Genomic DNA, 18,482 nt, shown 5'->3' with positions numbered 1-18,482 from the left:
ACTAAGGTGTTACAAAATAGACCTTGTATGTCCGAAATCCTAATTTTTGAGCCTCTCTGTGACATGTGGATCTTGAAACCCGCCCACCCACTGCATTACTCCAAAGTACACTCAGTTGACCATAGTTAGCACCATTTGCTTTATACAAGCGAACTATATTTCGAACAAAATACAGTATTTTCACATGTTTACAACTTTCGCGATTTCTGAGTTCTTTTTCCTAACTTTTCCTCTACCCATTTTAAAAATTATACTCACCTTATTACTTATTACAAAAATCTATCTGTCACTTAAAAAAAACATTTTGTGAAAATATGACTTACACAGCCTACTTTATTATTTGCGTATTTTAGACCTAATGAAACTTTGAACACAATTTTGGAAACAATGAACCCTTGTATATGAATAAAAAATTATTATCAACAATACCTATCTATTTCCATCAAATTAAATATCACTCAAAATATTTGACAATATTCATCCAAAACCTATTTTAGACGTAAAACTAAAAGTTAAAAACATTTTACTAACAGCTACTTTTTGGCATTTTAAAATTAAGTTTAATAATTTTGAATTTTTCTAAGTGGGCCAACTGAAATGGAACGGGGCTCGTACCTACTTTAATTTTTTATTAAAAAAAATTGAAATCGAAAAACCATACGAATCATATTTTCTCTATTAGTAAATAATTGTTATATCTGATTAACTTCCAAAACAAATTTATTTTTTTTTGAGTGAGCTATATTTGTTCCAATGTCAACATTTCACCTTAACAATAATGGAGACATATATGGAATGTTGTATATTTTGTGTAAATATAAAACTGTTAAGCTCGTTTAAGTATAATCAGCTGCTGTGTCATTGAATTCACTTTATTTGTACATAATTTTATAAACCTCCAATAATCCCCTTCATTCTGTTTTATATTGTAACATGCAGCATGGTATATTATTTGGAAGATAAAAAAACAATTCGCCTTCCCTTGGACTTATGTTTCTGTATAAAGTATGTAGCAAATTTGGGCTAAATGTTTTATCACGAAAAAGGTTCAAGTAGCTTCAAATATGCGAAACCCTTAAGCAGCTTCTACACCCACATCGCAAAAAATCCCGATTTGCAAGTGTGGATGGTTTGGCGGATGCGTGTAGAGGACGCTTCAAAGTGGAAAAGTGGAAGCCAAAACGTCGAGAATTTCAAAAATATAAATATGTATACACATATGAACAGACGGGTGGGGATAGAATGATGATTCGTTCATTGGTAAGAAGAGATCCAATTCCGTGGTCTCAATCTGCTTACTCCTTGAAATTTCACCGAGGAAATGGAAAACTGAAACAAAAAAAAAATACAAAATGCTTAAATTATGTTTTTTTTGGTTTAATATGGTTTCGAAGTGCTCGCGTGGACATTGGAAGAGATATAGTGATTTCTGGTTCGTTCGGGTTTATTAAACCCCACGTGGTTCACGGAAAGTTGATTCGTTCCTAAAATAATTGTCGGAATATCAATAGACCGGCATCTACAACGTTCTATTATCAAAGTATTGATTTCCGATTTGATACTTTTATCTATTGTTTTGGGTCTTTACCCCCAGGAGGTCATAATATTTTCATAATTGATATATAAACGAAGGAATTTTTGTATAAAAAACTTCCACACTCCTAACAAACAGCATACTGAATTAACTCTATAATACAAAGTATTTAGGACATTTTGTTGAGTACACAATTATAAGGAGGTATTATAGATAAAATTAGAGATATTATTATACAATGATATATACCTTTTAACAATAGCGGCTTTTGTAGTTAGTTTTCTAGACATTCTCGTGGTAATTAGCGCGTGTGTCATTTCAAAATTATATTCAACTGTGCTCTTTTATTATTTGGTAGGTGGATGAAACTTGTTAATTATTAATTTCAAGGAGTGTCCCTTTATATTGTATACCTACGGAAAGTTGCGTGCCTAGGATTTATAGCAACACACCTACCTACCCGTTTTAAACATATTCATCTATTCTTGTTTTTATACTTTCAAATATATATATCAATAACAGCATACAAAAATGGATGTTTGACAATATTTGATCATTAATAATGTCTATAGATGACAAATTTGTAACGCGGAAATAGAAAGTTATTTGTTTTTGTAATGAAAAAAAATGGTTCAATTTAATTCAACCTAAACTTGAATATAACAAAATATATAGAGGAATGAATAGCTTTTCAGGGGTATTTTTTTTCACTATGATACTATGATGAAGATCGAGCGGATGTTATAAGTAGTTAAAATTCAACTACAGTGAATAATAAGTGTAATAATATTGTCTAAATAAAATATTGTTAGGAAAGGCATTCCCTTAAATATGGGAAAGATAAAACACGAACAACTATACCATACCATACAAGGATGTATTAGCCTAGACCAGTTCCATGCATAAACAAAATATTGCGTTACCATAGAAACTAACAATAACTTATTAGAAGTGTAAGTGTAAAGTTTGACGTCAAAAAAGTAAACCAGAGTTACCCGATAAATTAAAAGAAAAAAGATGTCCACCGAAATTGTGAAAATCAAAAATTTGGAGTATCGAGCCATCATCAAGTACCTGTATTTAAAAAGGTTAAGAGGTAAGCAGATTTACGAAGATATGCTTAATAACCTTGGTGATCAATGTCCTTCGTATGCGAGCATGAAAAATTGGACTGCAAGCTTCAAAAGAGGTAAATTTTCCATTGAAGATGATGATCGATCGGAAAGGCCAGTTTCTGTGTCAGTCCCCGAAAATATCGATGCAGTTCATGACATGATTTTATCAGACCGTCGAATTGGACTAAAACGGATATTTGAAGCACTGGATATTTCATACGAACGCGTTCATCATATAGTTCAAGTGCAAGGGTAGAAGCATCGCGTTCGATCTGTGCTCGATTTGAAAACGATGTAGACTTCTTAAACTGAATTGTTACTATGGATAAGACTTGGGTACATTTCTACGATTCAGAAACCATGGAACAATCGATGGAATGGCGACACTCTGGTTCTACAAGACCTAATAAGATTAGTGTCCTAAAATTTGCTGGAAAAGTTCTTGCTTCAGTTTTTTAGAAATGCTATGGAGTAATCATGATTTATTTTTTGGATAAGAGTAGAACAATAACTGGAGATTACTATTCGACATTACTGACCACTCTACGCGAAAAAATTAGAGAGAAAAGACGCGGAAAGCTATCCAAAGGTGTTTTGTTTTTGCAGGATAACGCCCCTGCACACAAATCTCATGTTGCCATGCAAAAAATTCGTGATTTAGTGTTTGAATTATTAGAACACACCCCTTATTCACCAGATTTGGGTCTGTCCGACTATCATCTCTTTCCTCAATTAAAAAAAAGTTTAAAGTTTAAGAAGTCGTTAATTTTCTTCCAACGAGGAGGTAATAAAAGCTGTGGAGGTCTGGTTTGCAGAGCAAGAAGAAACATTTTTTTAAAGGTCTAAAGACGTTGCAGGTTCGCTGTAATAAATGTATCCAATTAAGAGGAGAATATGTTGAGTTAGAAAATATTCTGACATTGAAATTTTGTTTGGTTATATTGTAGGCTAAGAATTTTGCAATATATCGTCGTGTATACCAAAACTATTTATTACATTACACCGGGCTACAATATTTTTGAGCACGGGTTTTACGTTATTTATATTTATTGCTTGTATACCTAGAAATAAAAATATCAAAAAAACAACAGTTTTAAAATGAAATTAAGAAATTTTTTTTACTTTTTTTGTCATGTCCGGTACAAGTTTCTCTTATTGACCCCCAAATGTAGATCAAACTTTCAGTATACTGGCTTTGGTAACGTCTCTCAAATACCACTATGTCTTGATGGAAGCGTTCCTCCTTGTTTTTCCGAATAAGCTCCCATATTATCTTTAAATTTATCTAGATGAGAATGTAACATATGCATTTTTAGAGACATTCTACATCCCATGATAGAAAAATTCGTGATCATGTCAGTGATCAGCTTTCCGTACTTTTCAACTCTATGTTTCCAAGAAAACCATGAACTACTGCCTTAAAACTGACCCAGGCTTTTTTCTCTTTATTGCTGATTAACTCTACAAAAATCATAATTTTTTTTATTTGAGGACCAACAAAGACTCCAGCATTAATTTTCGCCTCTGAGAGCTTTGGGAAAAACTTTTCAAATATTTGAAAGCTTTAGACTCATGATTAAGAGCCTTTACAAATTGTTTATTAAGACTAAACATAATATGCAATGGTGGCATTAAAATAGTTTTGAGATCTACAATTGCTTCCCGTGTAACATTGTATTTTCCTACTTCGTGCTCAGTATGAGCAGGCCAATGTTTTTTCGGTAGTGAGTTAAGTTCACAGAGATAACCCAGATAACCGATATCGGAGAATGAGCTTCAGAAGAGAGAGTTTTACTATGTTTATTTGCTATGAGGAATGCTTATTACTTTATGTACAAAATGAGAAAGTGTCTGCAATATTTATATTTATGATGAAACATTTACAATCTAATAATTCGTGGAAATCATAAATTTCTGATACATCGGATTTTCAGTATAGATAATATTTAAATTTTGCAATCTTCCAGTTGTCGCAAATTAAAATTCCGATTCAATTACAATTACAGTTTGATACAAAACAATTCAACTATGAAAATGTATGCGTAATTTGTAGTAATGACCTAATAACTAATCTGTACAGTAAGGTACTAAGGAATTTATAATTCAAATTAATTAATCGAATTATTGTTAATAACAATATGCAGATTTATTTGAAACAGTAGACTAAATGCATCTGTGTTAATTGTGAAAAGCATTTCTCATATCCTGTGGTAAAATTGACAAATTTTTTTACTGACATGTAAGTAACGCATATCGATGATAGTGAATAAGCGAGTAAAAGATCATATGTCAGTAATTTTCGAAACCACATTTATTTTCGATTCGATAATATTTTCTTCAATGTTAGACTTAGAAACTCAGAAGAAAAATCTTCCAATTACATAATTACTTACTATTCAGTGAAAATGTAATGTAGGACCTACGAAAACATGTATTCGTGTTTAAAATCTCAAATATTCGATAAATATATTTTTTGTTAATGAATAATAAAATTTTTAAATTGCATCTATCAATAATACTTTGGTTGAATAAATATAGTTTGTTACAAAAATGTCATAAAACATTGCTAAATGTTCATATATTTTTTCTTCAATTCCAAAACAATACTTTCACTTTTGTGTCATGTAGAGTCCAATTCTGTGTCTATATCAAATTGGAATGCACTTTTATGATCATTAATAAGACTGCAAATTCAGCGAAAACGTATTCCTATCAAAGGAATGAACATTATTTTGATTAAAGACACAACGTGACTTCGAATATACGAAAACAATGATTCAGATATTTTTTTATTCGTCTTTTATTTTTACATTGAACATTCTGAATAATTTCCGACTTATTTATTAAACGTTGTTAAAAGGAATGTAAATGCGTGAATTAATATGTATGTAAGAGACACATCACATTGTTTGAATACTTTGATAAGAAAACTTGCCAGAAATACCGGATGTTACGATGAGAAATCATCCAACTTCATTAAAAAAAATCAGTATAAAGTGTGTACTTCGGATTAAAAGCTAGTTCACATTAGAAAAATATGACTGACATATGCAAAGATATTAATAAATTTTTTTTAATTAAAATTTCATAGTGGTCTGTTATCATTTTTTATCTGCTTATAAGTCCTGATTCTATTTTCTTTATATATTATAGTTATAAAAACAATCCAATTTTTTTTAAATTATAATAAATAACCACATTCATATATCAATTGCTTTTGTCCATAAAGGTTATACGCCAATATAACTTTAATTGTCATATTTTCTTTCCAATAGGTCGACAAGAAAAGAGAAAAACAGCTTCACTATAGATTGTATTTATTACAAGTTTTTTTACACAGTAATTTTGGTTCTAACGGTATTACATACAATGTTTTATTCTCTTCATGAGTACCAGTGTTTGTTAATTCTCAATATCTTTAGTCATATAATTTAGTTTCCTGAATATATTAAAAAAATACACAAAGAAAAATTGTCTAAAAAGATCAGAAATGCTCTGTAATTTTTATTTTTTAAATGAAACAATTTAAATAAAACCATAACCAGGCATTTAATTTCTATAAAATTAACGAACTAAAACCTAATTTACACTCTGGGTATGAAGGGTAGAGAGAAGGAGAACAATATGTGTATATCAAAAGTGTCCGTCGAAATGCGTTTAATAAGGGTGGCGCCACATTAGTATCTGGGTAAATTTTAAAACAAGCCCCAAATATCATTCACGCCTTGGATAAATTTTCACACATTTGTTTAAAACAAGTTGTTGAAATTTTCAATAATTAACTATAATATTAAATTTCTTGACACGATATACTTCAATTAATCTACAGTGACTACATTCATAACCCTTTGTCTACATCAGCACCACTTTAAAAGGTTTTTGAAATGTTATTTATCGTATACTGGTAATTTTTTCAATTTTTGTCCCATATGAGATATCTTCCTTCTTTTTGCCCTCTATAACTATGGGTTAAAAATAATGTTAGATCCGTTGCTAAGACAAAAGTAGACAACTTCTATAATGTAGTGTAATGTGTATTACATATTGATACATACATAGTGTATATTTTCATTTCAAAAAGTGTACTATATAAATATGTGATACTGCTCTTATATTCCTATATAGTATATAAAATAAATAATTTTAATGCTGTAACATTTTCTTACGTTTTTTCAACAATTGATCCCATATATCATTGTTGTTAAAAAATAGAACCTAATATATCATCCTAACTCCCGGTTTAATGAATGGGTAGCCACTTCCATTAGCTTAGGGTGTGCTCACATGTGAAGAATAAAGAAAATTGTTACTTTTGACACTAATAATTATTTATCATTATTTAGAATGGGACTTTATTCTTTATTATCATAGTATTTCTACACCGAGACCTCACCCTTAAAGTTTTCAAGTGGATATACGATTATATATTTTTTTTAATTGCATTCAACGTTTATTGGTTGAAGGAAGTGTGTGATGGTTTCACTACCCCCATTAGAAATTATTTTAATATGTCAAAACCTTTAAACTTCAAATCGGCATAACCAAAAACAGTCATTTCTATCTTTAACATATTTTCTTATCATTCATGCATTTTCTCTTAAAAAATAGGTAACAACCGATTTACGAACTTTGGTAATATTGTAGTTCAATCAAATTTTAGGAACTTTTTTGTATTCATTTTAACAAGAAGAATGTCTTTCAAATATCCAGAAGCTCGTAGAGACGAATCAATCAAAGACAACTATTTTGGAACTGAGGTATTATAATATTATTGCCCTATTTTTTGATGTATTTATAAATAATTTTAAAGGTTACCGATCCCTATCGTTGGCTAGAAGATCCAGATTCTAAAGAAACACAAGCTTATGTTAATGCTCAAAACGCTATTACTGGGCCATATTTAGACGAATGCCCCTATAAACATCAAATAAAAGAAAAAATTACAAATCTATGGAACTATCCTAAATATTCTGCACCATTTAGACATGGACAAAAGTATTACCAATACAGAAATACAGGTTAGTACATCTTTATGAACTGGTTCTATTATTTTTATAAGTGATTTTTTAATTAAATACTATAAATCAACTTAGTTTCTACTTAAATCAAGTAATTATCCTTATAGGCTTACAGAACCAAAGTGTAATATTTGTGCAAGAAGCTTTTGATAAAGAAGCTACGGTATTCTTAGATCCAAATACTTTTTCTGAAGATGGAACAGTTGCTTTATCTGGCACAGCATTTTCTGAAGATGGTAGTACTTTTGCTTATGGACTAAGTGCTAGTGGGTCAGACTGGATTGAGATTAAATTTAGAGATGTAGAAACTGGTAAGTTTTATATATCTACTAAGTATTTCTCAAAAAATGAAATGTGAATAGTAATAATTTCAGAAAAATACAATAACACTCCAGGTTTTTTATTGAATGTGGTTTTTATTGGATTGAAGGTTGTTGATATGACCAAAAAATATATCTTTAAATTGATTGTATTGAAACATATATTTGTTATAGGTAAAGATTATGATGAAATTCTTAAAAAAGTGAAATATTCACCAATGACTTGGATGCATGATAACAAAGGTTTCTTCTATGGGGTAAACGTAACACACTGGCACCTTTTTAAAAGCATATTACTTACTTTGTTGTAGGGTTACTTACACCAAACTGGTAAGACTGATGGTTCTGAAACCAAATCCAGTGAAAACCAAAAACTTTATTATCATAGATTAGGTACAAACCAGTCTGATGATATTATGGCTGTGGAATTTGATGATCACCAACTTAGAATGTATGTATTGTGTTGAATTTAGATATTATTATTTAATGTATGACAACTAAGTACAGTTACTCTTGTAATTAAATATTAGTGTACTTCCTCTCTGTACTTTTTGAAGTTAAATTTAAATAACTTCTATACTTTGTATTACAGTTACAAATTTTAATATCATTATATCGTGGGCTTAGTACATCAACTAGGTATCTAGAAAAATCATTTTTCTGGGAAATCCTAGTGAAAAAAATTGGTAGTTTTTATGATTGTTAATTTTTTCCTGCTTTTGAATAATGGGTAGTTATTGTATTTTTTTATTAAATAAACTGTAATTTTTAGATTAATAAGAATTTTTTCCTAGCATATTAATTGAAGTCAAAATAAGTTATCCATTTGTGATATTAACAACTCAATTAATATTTTATCCAGTTACCTAGCTGTTAATAAGGCCAATGCATTATTTACTTTTGAATGTAAAAAGTTATCAAAATAAATAAAAAAAAACTTACTTATATGAACATACAGCCCGAGTTTTAAATCCTCAATGAAAAAAAATAAACAAAACCTTTTGAATATTTGAACAAATAAGTAAACTAGTCACTTCCAGATCGAGACTCTTCAAGTTCTTGGTCACATGAATTTTTAAATTTCTTATTTCTGGTATTTTCTTTGGATAAATATTTTCATGAAATGGTTTGCATTCCAAATTTATTGTTGTAGGGATGGATGTAAAAAGAGAGTTTAAATCAGTATACTTTACATTTGATATTGGCAATGATTCCACATACAAACTTTTTTTTCCACCAGTAAAAAATTGCTGTTGTTTCTCGTAGTCAAAAGTATAAAACAAGAAACTACTTACCAGTGCGTACATTGCGGTTTTTAAGGGCTGCTTCTAATACCTTTTTGCTTCTAGAAATCATATTTGTGCATAACTTTGATACCCCATAGAAAAACATATAATCAATTTATTTATAATATGATAATTGAAAAACTAGATAACTGTATGTAGTGAGGTCTAGGTCAGGCAAGAACTAGGTAACTTGAAATACCTGCTGCAGTAACAAGAATTATTCTGATTCAAGAGATACCTATTTCTAAACATATTTAGTGCCACCAATTGAAATGTACGACGACTTATCTAGTAATAGCATTAGAAAGAACCGAATCATAGCATTGCAAATCAGTATGTAACATTATTTTCCAAAAAAGTCAAGTTACCTAGTTGTACTAAGCCTGTAATATGGTCTCAGTTCATATGAAACTGAAATGAAATATCATCTTTCATATAACACAGAATACAATCAAAATTTATGGATAATTCTTTTATATCATCTAGTATTGTCTTATATAAAATGTATCAAAACATATTTTAATCAGGTACATTTATTGTTATTAAAACCAGTGAAATTAGAAATAAATGAATTTAAACCAAATAATATCTATGATTTGAGTCATGTTATTAATTTGTGTAGGACTTTGATAAAATAAAAGTATGGCAGCAGTCTTAGGTATTTCCTTCTTCTTTTAGGGGTGCACATGTTAGCCATTGTGGAAATTACTTAGTGGTTACTCCAATTAAAGGTTGTAAAAACAATTTACTTTATTTCAATAAATTTGATAGTAAACAGATTACTGGAACACTAAAACTTACTCCTGTTGTTACAAAGTTAGAAGCTGATTATGAGGTAAGTAGTTACTTTAAAATAAAATCTTCAATATATGTATATATATATATATATATATATATATATATATATATATATATATATATATATATATATATATATATATATATATATATATATATATATATATATTGTGATATAGAATTAGTTTCATATCACTACATACTCCATCTCAGATGAATACAGGATAGTTTCAGTTTTGTATATCTCCTTTAAATTAATTGAAAAATGGCGATATCTATCCAATTATTAAAAGGGCATGTTATATGTGCAAAATGTCGAAAAAGTTTGCATATATCTTCTGAGAAAAATATGACTTGGTAACTCTTGGTTACATTCCAAAACTACACTGTATTTGAATGAAATGGGTAAGAGATGACATGAGTTTAATACCACTTACTCCAAAAATTTAAATTCTTAAAACCATTTTGCTTATATGTATTTGAAAAGTTCCTGCTTTGACTCTTTGAATTATTTTATTTATCTTATTGAGTTTTAAAGAATTTTTTAAATGCCCTTATTTTCAAAAATTCTACAAATCAGTGCACACAATTCTGGACTACTAAAAAAATGCCTTGATGTAGAAACCTTGAATAACTAGAATGATTTGTTAAAAATTTGATTTTATTTTTAAGTTTGTAGTTCATAAGAGAGGGATTTGGCATAAATACAATTATGATTTGTACTAAAAATTTATAGTATTTCCTGTTCTTGGAAATATAGTTATAATAAAGCCAAATCCTTGATTCTGTTTTCATAGAATAAAGCTTTAATTATTTTCCAGTATTTAACAAATTTGGATTCGAAGTTTGTATTTAGAACAAACAAAAGTGCACCAAACTACAGAATAATTATTATAGATTTTGAAAATCCTTCAGAAGACAATTGGGTGGATTTGATTCCAGAGCACCATAAAGATGTTTTGGACTGGGCTCACATTATTAACAATAATATGATAGTTGTTTGCTACCTCAGAGATGTAAAGGTAATACTTTCCAAAATTTGTTGATATATTCCACTTTAATACCTCATTATACAGCATTGATTTATTTAATTGAATAAATTCATTAAAAGCTTATAGTTAAAACACTGTTTACAACACTCACAATTACACTGTCATTTCTTGGGATGCAGTTTTAATTTCTTACTTAATTACAATTACTCTGAACATGTTTCTTTGGAACTCACACCAGTTTTTAAATTCTAAATTGCTTAATTTATGTATTAGTTTTTTATAAAGTCCGTATGCTTCTATTTCAAGAATCCTTCATTTACTGTTCAGATATTTGATTTCTAGGTCCAGTCATTTCCCTTTTGCAAACACGAACTTTATCTGAAACCATACTCTTACTTAGTCAACTTTGATAAAACCTGGAAAAACAACCAACAGCACGACTTAAGAAACCAAATATCAGTACTTATAAATCTGATTTAATAGATAGTAAGTTTTACTTACCTGTTCCGTTGACTGTAGAGTCATGACAATTAAGTTGGAAGTTCTGGAACCGTTAGTGATATTTATACTGAACGCACAATTACACTGTCTAGGTACTTACTCGAATTAGTTGTTTGGGATTACTAAGTACCTATTGAACACACTGTTTACACTACCAACAAACAACTAATTCGACTTTGTATCTAGACAGTGTAATTTGAGTGTTGGTGTAAGTGGTAGTGTGTTCAGTATGAATATCACTAACAGCTCCAGAAATTCCAACTTAGTTGTGATGACTCCACGGTCAATGGAAAGAAGAGGTAGGTAAAACTTAGTATTAAGATGAGATTGGTAATTGCTGATATTTGGTTTCTTAAATCATGCTGTAAGTTAAGTGTTTTTTCAGTTTTTATCAAAGTTGACGTGAGCAAGAATATGGTTTCAGATAGAGTTCGGAAGTTTGCCAGAAGGAAATGGCTGGACCTAGAAATCAAATATCTGAACAGTAAATGAAGTATCCTTGAAATAGAAGCATACGGACTTGACAAAAAACTAACACATAAATTAAGTAATTCAAAATTTGAAAACTGGTGAGTTTCAAAGAAACATGTTTAGGGTCATTGATTCAAAATTTAAGAACAAGTCTGTTTCAAGTAAGAAATTAATGGAATTGAAACTACACCCCAAGAAAATTTCTTTGAAGACAGTGTAATTGTGAGTGTTGGTGTAAAGAGTGTGTCCAGTATGAATATCACCAAGGGTTCCAGAAATTCCAGCTTGTTAGTTTACACTAACTTGCTTGCAGATTTAAAAAAATATTTAATTGTTTTAAATGTGGTGAAATAATTTTACAGAATGCCATGAGTATATACGACCTTAAGACTGGTAATAAGATTTATGATTTCAAGTTAGATGTTGGAACTATTTCTGCCATATCAGGTAAACATTACCATAAAGAAATGTTTTACAGCTTCTGTTCATTTTTGACTCCGAATATTATTTACAAAGTAAACTTTGATAACAACGAAATCAAGGAATCTGTAAGTTACCTCAACATGAAGTTCTAATCGAATATTTAATTGCTTAAATTATTACAGCTTTGGCATGAAACTAAAGTTGGTGATTTTAATGCTTCGCTCTATGAAACACAGCAGGTATTTTATAAAAGTAAGGATGGTACCGAAATTCCCATGTTCATAGTAAATAAAAAGGTATTTATTTATTACTATTGTTAAATTGTTACAGCAATCAGGTAATCTAGAATTTAATCATATTGCACTGCAACTTTAATAACCTGTTTATTATTAATTTAATATAACACACATAAGGACACTTTCTAATGCTGCTTTTTATAATCAAAATAAAATCTGCTTAGATCGCTGGTAATAGTGAAAAAGATGGAAATGTAAATCTTGAGGGAGAAAAAATATTAAATTGGAAATGAAGGACATAATGGGAATAAGGAAAATATGGAAAAAGAGACAATGAGACTGAAGAAAAGTATGGTAAAGCAGTCATCAGGAAAAAAGTGAAAATGTGAATTAAGACTGGAGAATACAGCAAACGTGGGAATATTCAGGCGATGCTGAAAAATGTGGAAAAAGACATATTATATGTCTTGGAAGAAAATAGTAAAAACTGTGGAAAAGGAAGTGTACATTTTTGTAGAAGAATAGTAAAAATTGTGAAGAATGGAGAATAAATAAATAATATAAATAATGAGAATAATGAAAAATATGGGAAAAAGACGAAGTTTGGAAAATAAATTCAACAAAGAATAAGAATCTATGTAGGAAGATAGTGAATTCCATAATACTAGCTCATTCTTGTACAAATTAACGCCACATGCAATTTTCAAAAAGTCTTAAATAATTTTTTTGTGTTAATATTTGTATTAGCTCAGTTTCCCCTTAAAAAAATGACCCAGAATTATGTACATTAGTTTTTAGGGTAAATTACAAGGTGATTATTAATTTGACGGTATTGTGGAAATTCGTACAGAAAGAAATGGAAAATTGGGTAGCTAAATGGCAATTGTATAGACAACTTTGTTTTCAGAAGGTCGCGTCAGACGGTATAATTATGAATCTTAATGTAATGGTAGTAAACTGAGTGTTTAGTATGAATATCACCCATTCCAACTGTAGTACTGAAAAAAATTTCATTCCCATATCTTCCAACTGAAAATTGCAGTGTTGTAGCTAGACTCACTGACTACTATACAAGAGCTTTATTAATTTAGTTTATATTTTAGGGTTTGATTAAAGATGCTACAAAACCCTGTCTGTTGTATGGGTATGGAGGCTTTAATGTTAATTTGACACCATCATTTGGAGTTTCTCGTCTTATATTTATAAACAATTTTGACGGCATTTTTGCTCTAGCAAATATTAGAGGAGGCGGGTAAGTAATTCAGAATTCTGTTAAGCTCTTCGAAACTATGCAAAACCTTATTTTCATCAAAACTTGTCCGTGGTTAGTCATATATCACATTTTTTTGTTCTACATTCATGATTACAGAAGAAACTACTACCACTGAAGCCTGTTATGCTGTTTTTATATATAACTACCAAAATCTTAAGCGATTTTTGACTGAAAAAGGGATTTTCCACACATTTTATGTGTCATGTATCTCACGTCTCAGATTTTCGTTAGTCTATTAGTTATTATATCCATCCTGATATTCAGTTAGCTTTTGTGATACTTAATTATATAAACATTCACAATTTTTCATTTTTTTTATTATAGGGAATATGGAGATAACTGGCATAACGGAGGTCGTTTTGGAAATAAACAAAACTGTTTTGATGATTTCCAGTATGCAGCTAAATACTTGGTAAAAGAAAAATATACATCTGTAGAAAAACTGACCATACAAGGAGGTTCGAATGGAGGTCTACTAGTAGCAGCTTGTATAAATCAAGCTCCTCATTTATTTGGAGCCGCTATTTGTCAAGTTGGTGTCTTAGATATGTTGCGTTATCACAAGTTTACCATAGGTTATGCATGGAAATCTGATTACGGCAACTCTGAAGAAGAAGATCAGTTTAATTATCTATACAAGTACTCACCATTGCATAATATTCGGGTGCCGCAAGGTAATTAATATGATGCAGAATATGCCAATTTTAAATAGATATAAAGCAATCACAAATTATCTTAGTAAGTAGTTGGCACAAAATTTAATTAATTTGTTCTTATATACATTCCTAACAATAAAATTGCTAAAAACAGTAAATCAAATAAGAATTATTGGAAAATATTTTTTAGTATTCACACTATAGGGTATGTTTAAACCAATTAGATGGAAATAACCTATAGGATTTCTTTTAAGTTTTGCTAGTGACTTATTTATAAAATGGAATTGTAAATTTATATTTTTTGTAGACGAAACACAACAGTATCCAGCAACACTTCTGTTGACAGCTGATCATGATGATCGAGTGGTTCCATTGCATTCTCTCAAGTTTATAGCTGAGCTACATTATAGAGCAGGCAGGTCTCCATTTCAGAAAAATCCTTTACTAATCCGCATAGAAACTAAAGCTGGTCATGGAGCAGGGAAACCCACATCCAAAATTGTAAGTGTGTAAAATAAACTAATTACAATAATTAGTCTTCTAATTAGATAGAAAAATTTATACTGAAAAATGAAATATCTTCTGAAGTTTCCGTAATACTGAAAGAATATTCTTTGTTTTAGATTGAAGAGGTGACAGACTACTTTGCTTTTATATCCAGGGCATTATCACTTAAATTCATCGAATGAATCTAACAAGGAAAATATAAAAATACAATTCAAATTGTACCTTATCACAATTGCCATTAATGTTGAAAGTATTTTATAACTACTTTATACGTTTATATACATTACCAGAGCTAGTTACAAACATTTATCTTAGAAATAAAGATAAAGATCTATTTTCAAATTGTTTCATTTTGCTTGACGAATTTCTATGTTTCTTGTAGAAGATTTTGGCAAACTGGAAGTAACAGATTTTCTTTAGTTTGGTCTCACAGGAATCAAAGATAAAAAAGAGGCCAATATACTTGGGAGCGCAGATACCTTTTATTAGCCTTTGTGTGGTGTAGGGAAAAAGAATTTAGAAAGAAGGCTTTAACCAACTAGAAGCACTTTAGCTGTGAGATAATTTCATTTGTTCTTTTTTGAATTCCAATACCACCTGATACAAAAATTATTAGGTTCTCCTAATTAGAATATCTCTCGAGGAATGTAGATCTTTTAGAGAGAAGAAACTCCCGATAATCTAGTCTCATAATATTTTGCCATTGCAAGCATAATCAAGAAATAATACATCACTCAATAAGTCGTGTGAATATATAAGAGAAACACATTTTTTGCTAAAAATCGATTTTATTCATCAATGTAATCTTCTTCAAAAGCAATATAATTATTCCAACTTCTCGATGCCGTGCTTGTAGAAGAATTTGTGTTTTGCCTCAAAATAGACTTCAATTGCGCTGAATATCTTACCGACGAGCATTTTTTTGCGATTAGTGAATAGCCAGTAGTCACTAGGGGGCCAGATCTAGACTATACGGTGGATGAAGAAGCGATTCGAAGTGTAACTCGTTCAATTTAACCATCGTTGCCATCGACTTATGAATTGGTGCATTGTCTTGATGAAACAGTGAATTTTTTTCTTCGATATATGGGGCCATTTTTCCTTGATTTGTGAAGTCAAACGATCCAACAACTCTGTGGTATTTGCTATTGATTATCTCTCTCTTTTGGAGACAGTCGATGAAAAATATTCCATGCGTATCCCAAAATACTGCAGCCATAACCTTCCCAGCTGACTGTTGTGCCTTTGGACGTGGTTCACCAGCTGCAGTCCACTCAGATGATAGTCGTTATGATTCCAGTGTGAAGTGATGGATCCATGTTTCATCCATTGTCACATATCGATGAAACATGGCCAAACACTACTTTGAATCATCAACACCTTATTTTTAATCGACTGTGAGTAAATGCGGCACCCACTTTGAAAAAAGCTTTCTCATGGTCAAATATTCATGCATAATTGTACCCATATTGTCTTCTGATATCTTTACGTCCTCAGTTATCTCACGCAATGTCAATTAACGATTAGATATAATCAATTTGTGGACTTTTTTGATGTTTTCTGGATTATACGACCAGAACTTTCACCATCATAGGTGTCTGTACGACCATGTTTAAGTTCAGCAAACAACAACAAATGATTATTTTTAATGGAGCTGAGTTCGGATAACACTTTTGAAGTCATTGCTGAGTACATTATTTTTTCATCCGGAAAAAATGATAAATTAACACACGAAATTATTTCGAAAATAACAAAAGTAGCTTCACTTAAATGTCTGTGTCTTTTTTCTGACTAATCGAAATGTCATGAGAAAATTTACACATAATCTTTTGAAAGTTAGTACTTCACAAACGTTATATGAATGTGACAATGCCAGCGACATCTGTATGTCAGTTACACGACTTATTGAGTGATGTAATACTAAAGAGCCAAATAAACCTTAAGGTTGTGTAAAGTAGCTCCTATTTTCTATTGGAAATACATTTACTTATTTCTGTTCGTTAATTTACTACTTTTTCCGAAAATTCAATTTTCTCCATAATATTTAATGAGAATTAGTTGGATTTTTGAGTAATGTTAATTGAAAAGAAAGTATTCTTTAGAAAATTTATTCAAGATTACTTCAAAACACGACAATCTTAAATAGTAATCCTAGATCTAGAAATAAATTTTTATTAATTGAAAAAATTTTTTTTCCAGTTTTCACTAGAGAATAGACACAACAAAAATTGATAGAAAGCAATATTTTAAAAAAGATTATTAATTTTATACTTCCAGCCACAGACAGCACACTGACATACATATTTTTAATTTAACCATTATTGTTTATCATATCTGTACATTCATCAATTGGAAAGCATTAAATATAGTACAATAGAAATATAGACCAGTTTTTACATTTCCTAAAACATGTCCAACTTGGTTAATGTGTTACAGACTGACATCACTTTCATACCATTTAGTTAACAATGCAAGCAAATGATTCCATATTCTCAGATTTTATTTTATTTAAAACTGGTAAATCCTTGGGTAAGTCTAAGTTGTTTATTTGATCAAAATACTTCCCTCAATTTAATGAACAAAAATGGTTCAATTATTCAAAACATAAACGGTGACCGAAATGTCAGAGCATAACTATATCTAACATTAGGATAAATTAATCATTTTCAATAAAAGTAACAACAGATATAAATACCAAATTTCAATTTTTCTAATAAACATACAAAATAAGCCATTCCATGTGGCAATTCAGTACCCACTACATTTCAAAAGTACAACAGTCTCATTACAAGGCAGCGTTCGCAAGCTATTAGATAATTTAAATTTGGAAATTTGTAAGAAACAAAGATTTTTGATTTTAGAGTTAAATGTACATATTCCAAACAAAATTTGATATTACATATTCTTTTCTCCTGATTATACTACTCATTTGCTTTTAAAAAACAAAATATGATCTTGTGACATAACTTTTGATAATGTATATCTTTAGTGCGTGTTATATTGACTTCTTAAATGAATTTAACAAATTCAAACAGAAGTACTTACACAATAAGGAGGCAAAAATGTTTTCAAGGTTCCTCCTCCTCCTCAAGAAATTAAAAAATTATAACAAAACTGATATTGAGATGTTTTCATCACAGAACTTCCCCAATTTACATTTTAATGATGTTGATATTAAATATCTGCAAAAATTATGAAATGAATAGAATTTAGGGGAGAGGTAGAAGGATTTATGGTTATTAGGAGAAAATATGTTGACTAGAGTTAAAATTATTACATTATCAATATGGATATATCGTTTTATTAGAAGTATTAAAAAAATTTGTATATTCCACTAAATATTCGACGTTGT

The 18,482-nt window shown here is 29.8% G+C and overlaps 1 protein-coding gene across 2 annotated transcripts; it reads left to right on the top strand.

Annotated features, from left to right (window-relative positions):
• The first annotated feature begins 1,837 nt into the window (after window positions 1-1,837).
• LOC130450601 (prolyl endopeptidase) lies at window positions 1,838-15,472 on the top strand. Of its 2 annotated transcripts, none has more exons than XM_056789077.1 (14): window positions 1,838-1,888; window positions 7,310-7,406; window positions 7,460-7,667; window positions 7,775-7,978; window positions 8,162-8,244; window positions 8,299-8,438; window positions 9,952-10,108; window positions 10,893-11,093; window positions 12,398-12,583; window positions 12,641-12,754; window positions 13,798-13,946; window positions 14,292-14,641; window positions 14,931-15,124; window positions 15,247-15,428. In XM_056789077.1, exons 2-14 carry the CDS (start codon window positions 7,341-7,343, stop codon window positions 15,310-15,312), a joined length of 2,118 nt encoding a protein of 705 aa, XP_056645055.1. In that variant the 5' UTR covers window positions 1,838-1,888; window positions 7,310-7,340; the 3' UTR covers window positions 15,313-15,428. The 2 variants fall into 2 exon arrangements, with proteins under 2 accessions (XP_056645055.1, XP_056645054.1); XM_056789076.1 differs by lacking the exon at window positions 1,838-1,888 and adding an exon at window positions 6,904-7,257 and having other exon boundaries at window positions 15,247-15,472.
• Window positions 15,473-18,482: the final 3,010 nt, after the last annotated feature.

This window comes from Diorhabda sublineata, chromosome X (assembly GCF_026230105.1).
Source record: "Diorhabda sublineata isolate icDioSubl1.1 chromosome X, icDioSubl1.1, whole genome shotgun sequence".
In the NCBI taxonomy this organism is placed as follows: domain Eukaryota; kingdom Metazoa; phylum Arthropoda; class Insecta; order Coleoptera; family Chrysomelidae; genus Diorhabda; species Diorhabda sublineata.
This window is presented reverse-complemented; position numbering and strand designations above follow the sequence as displayed.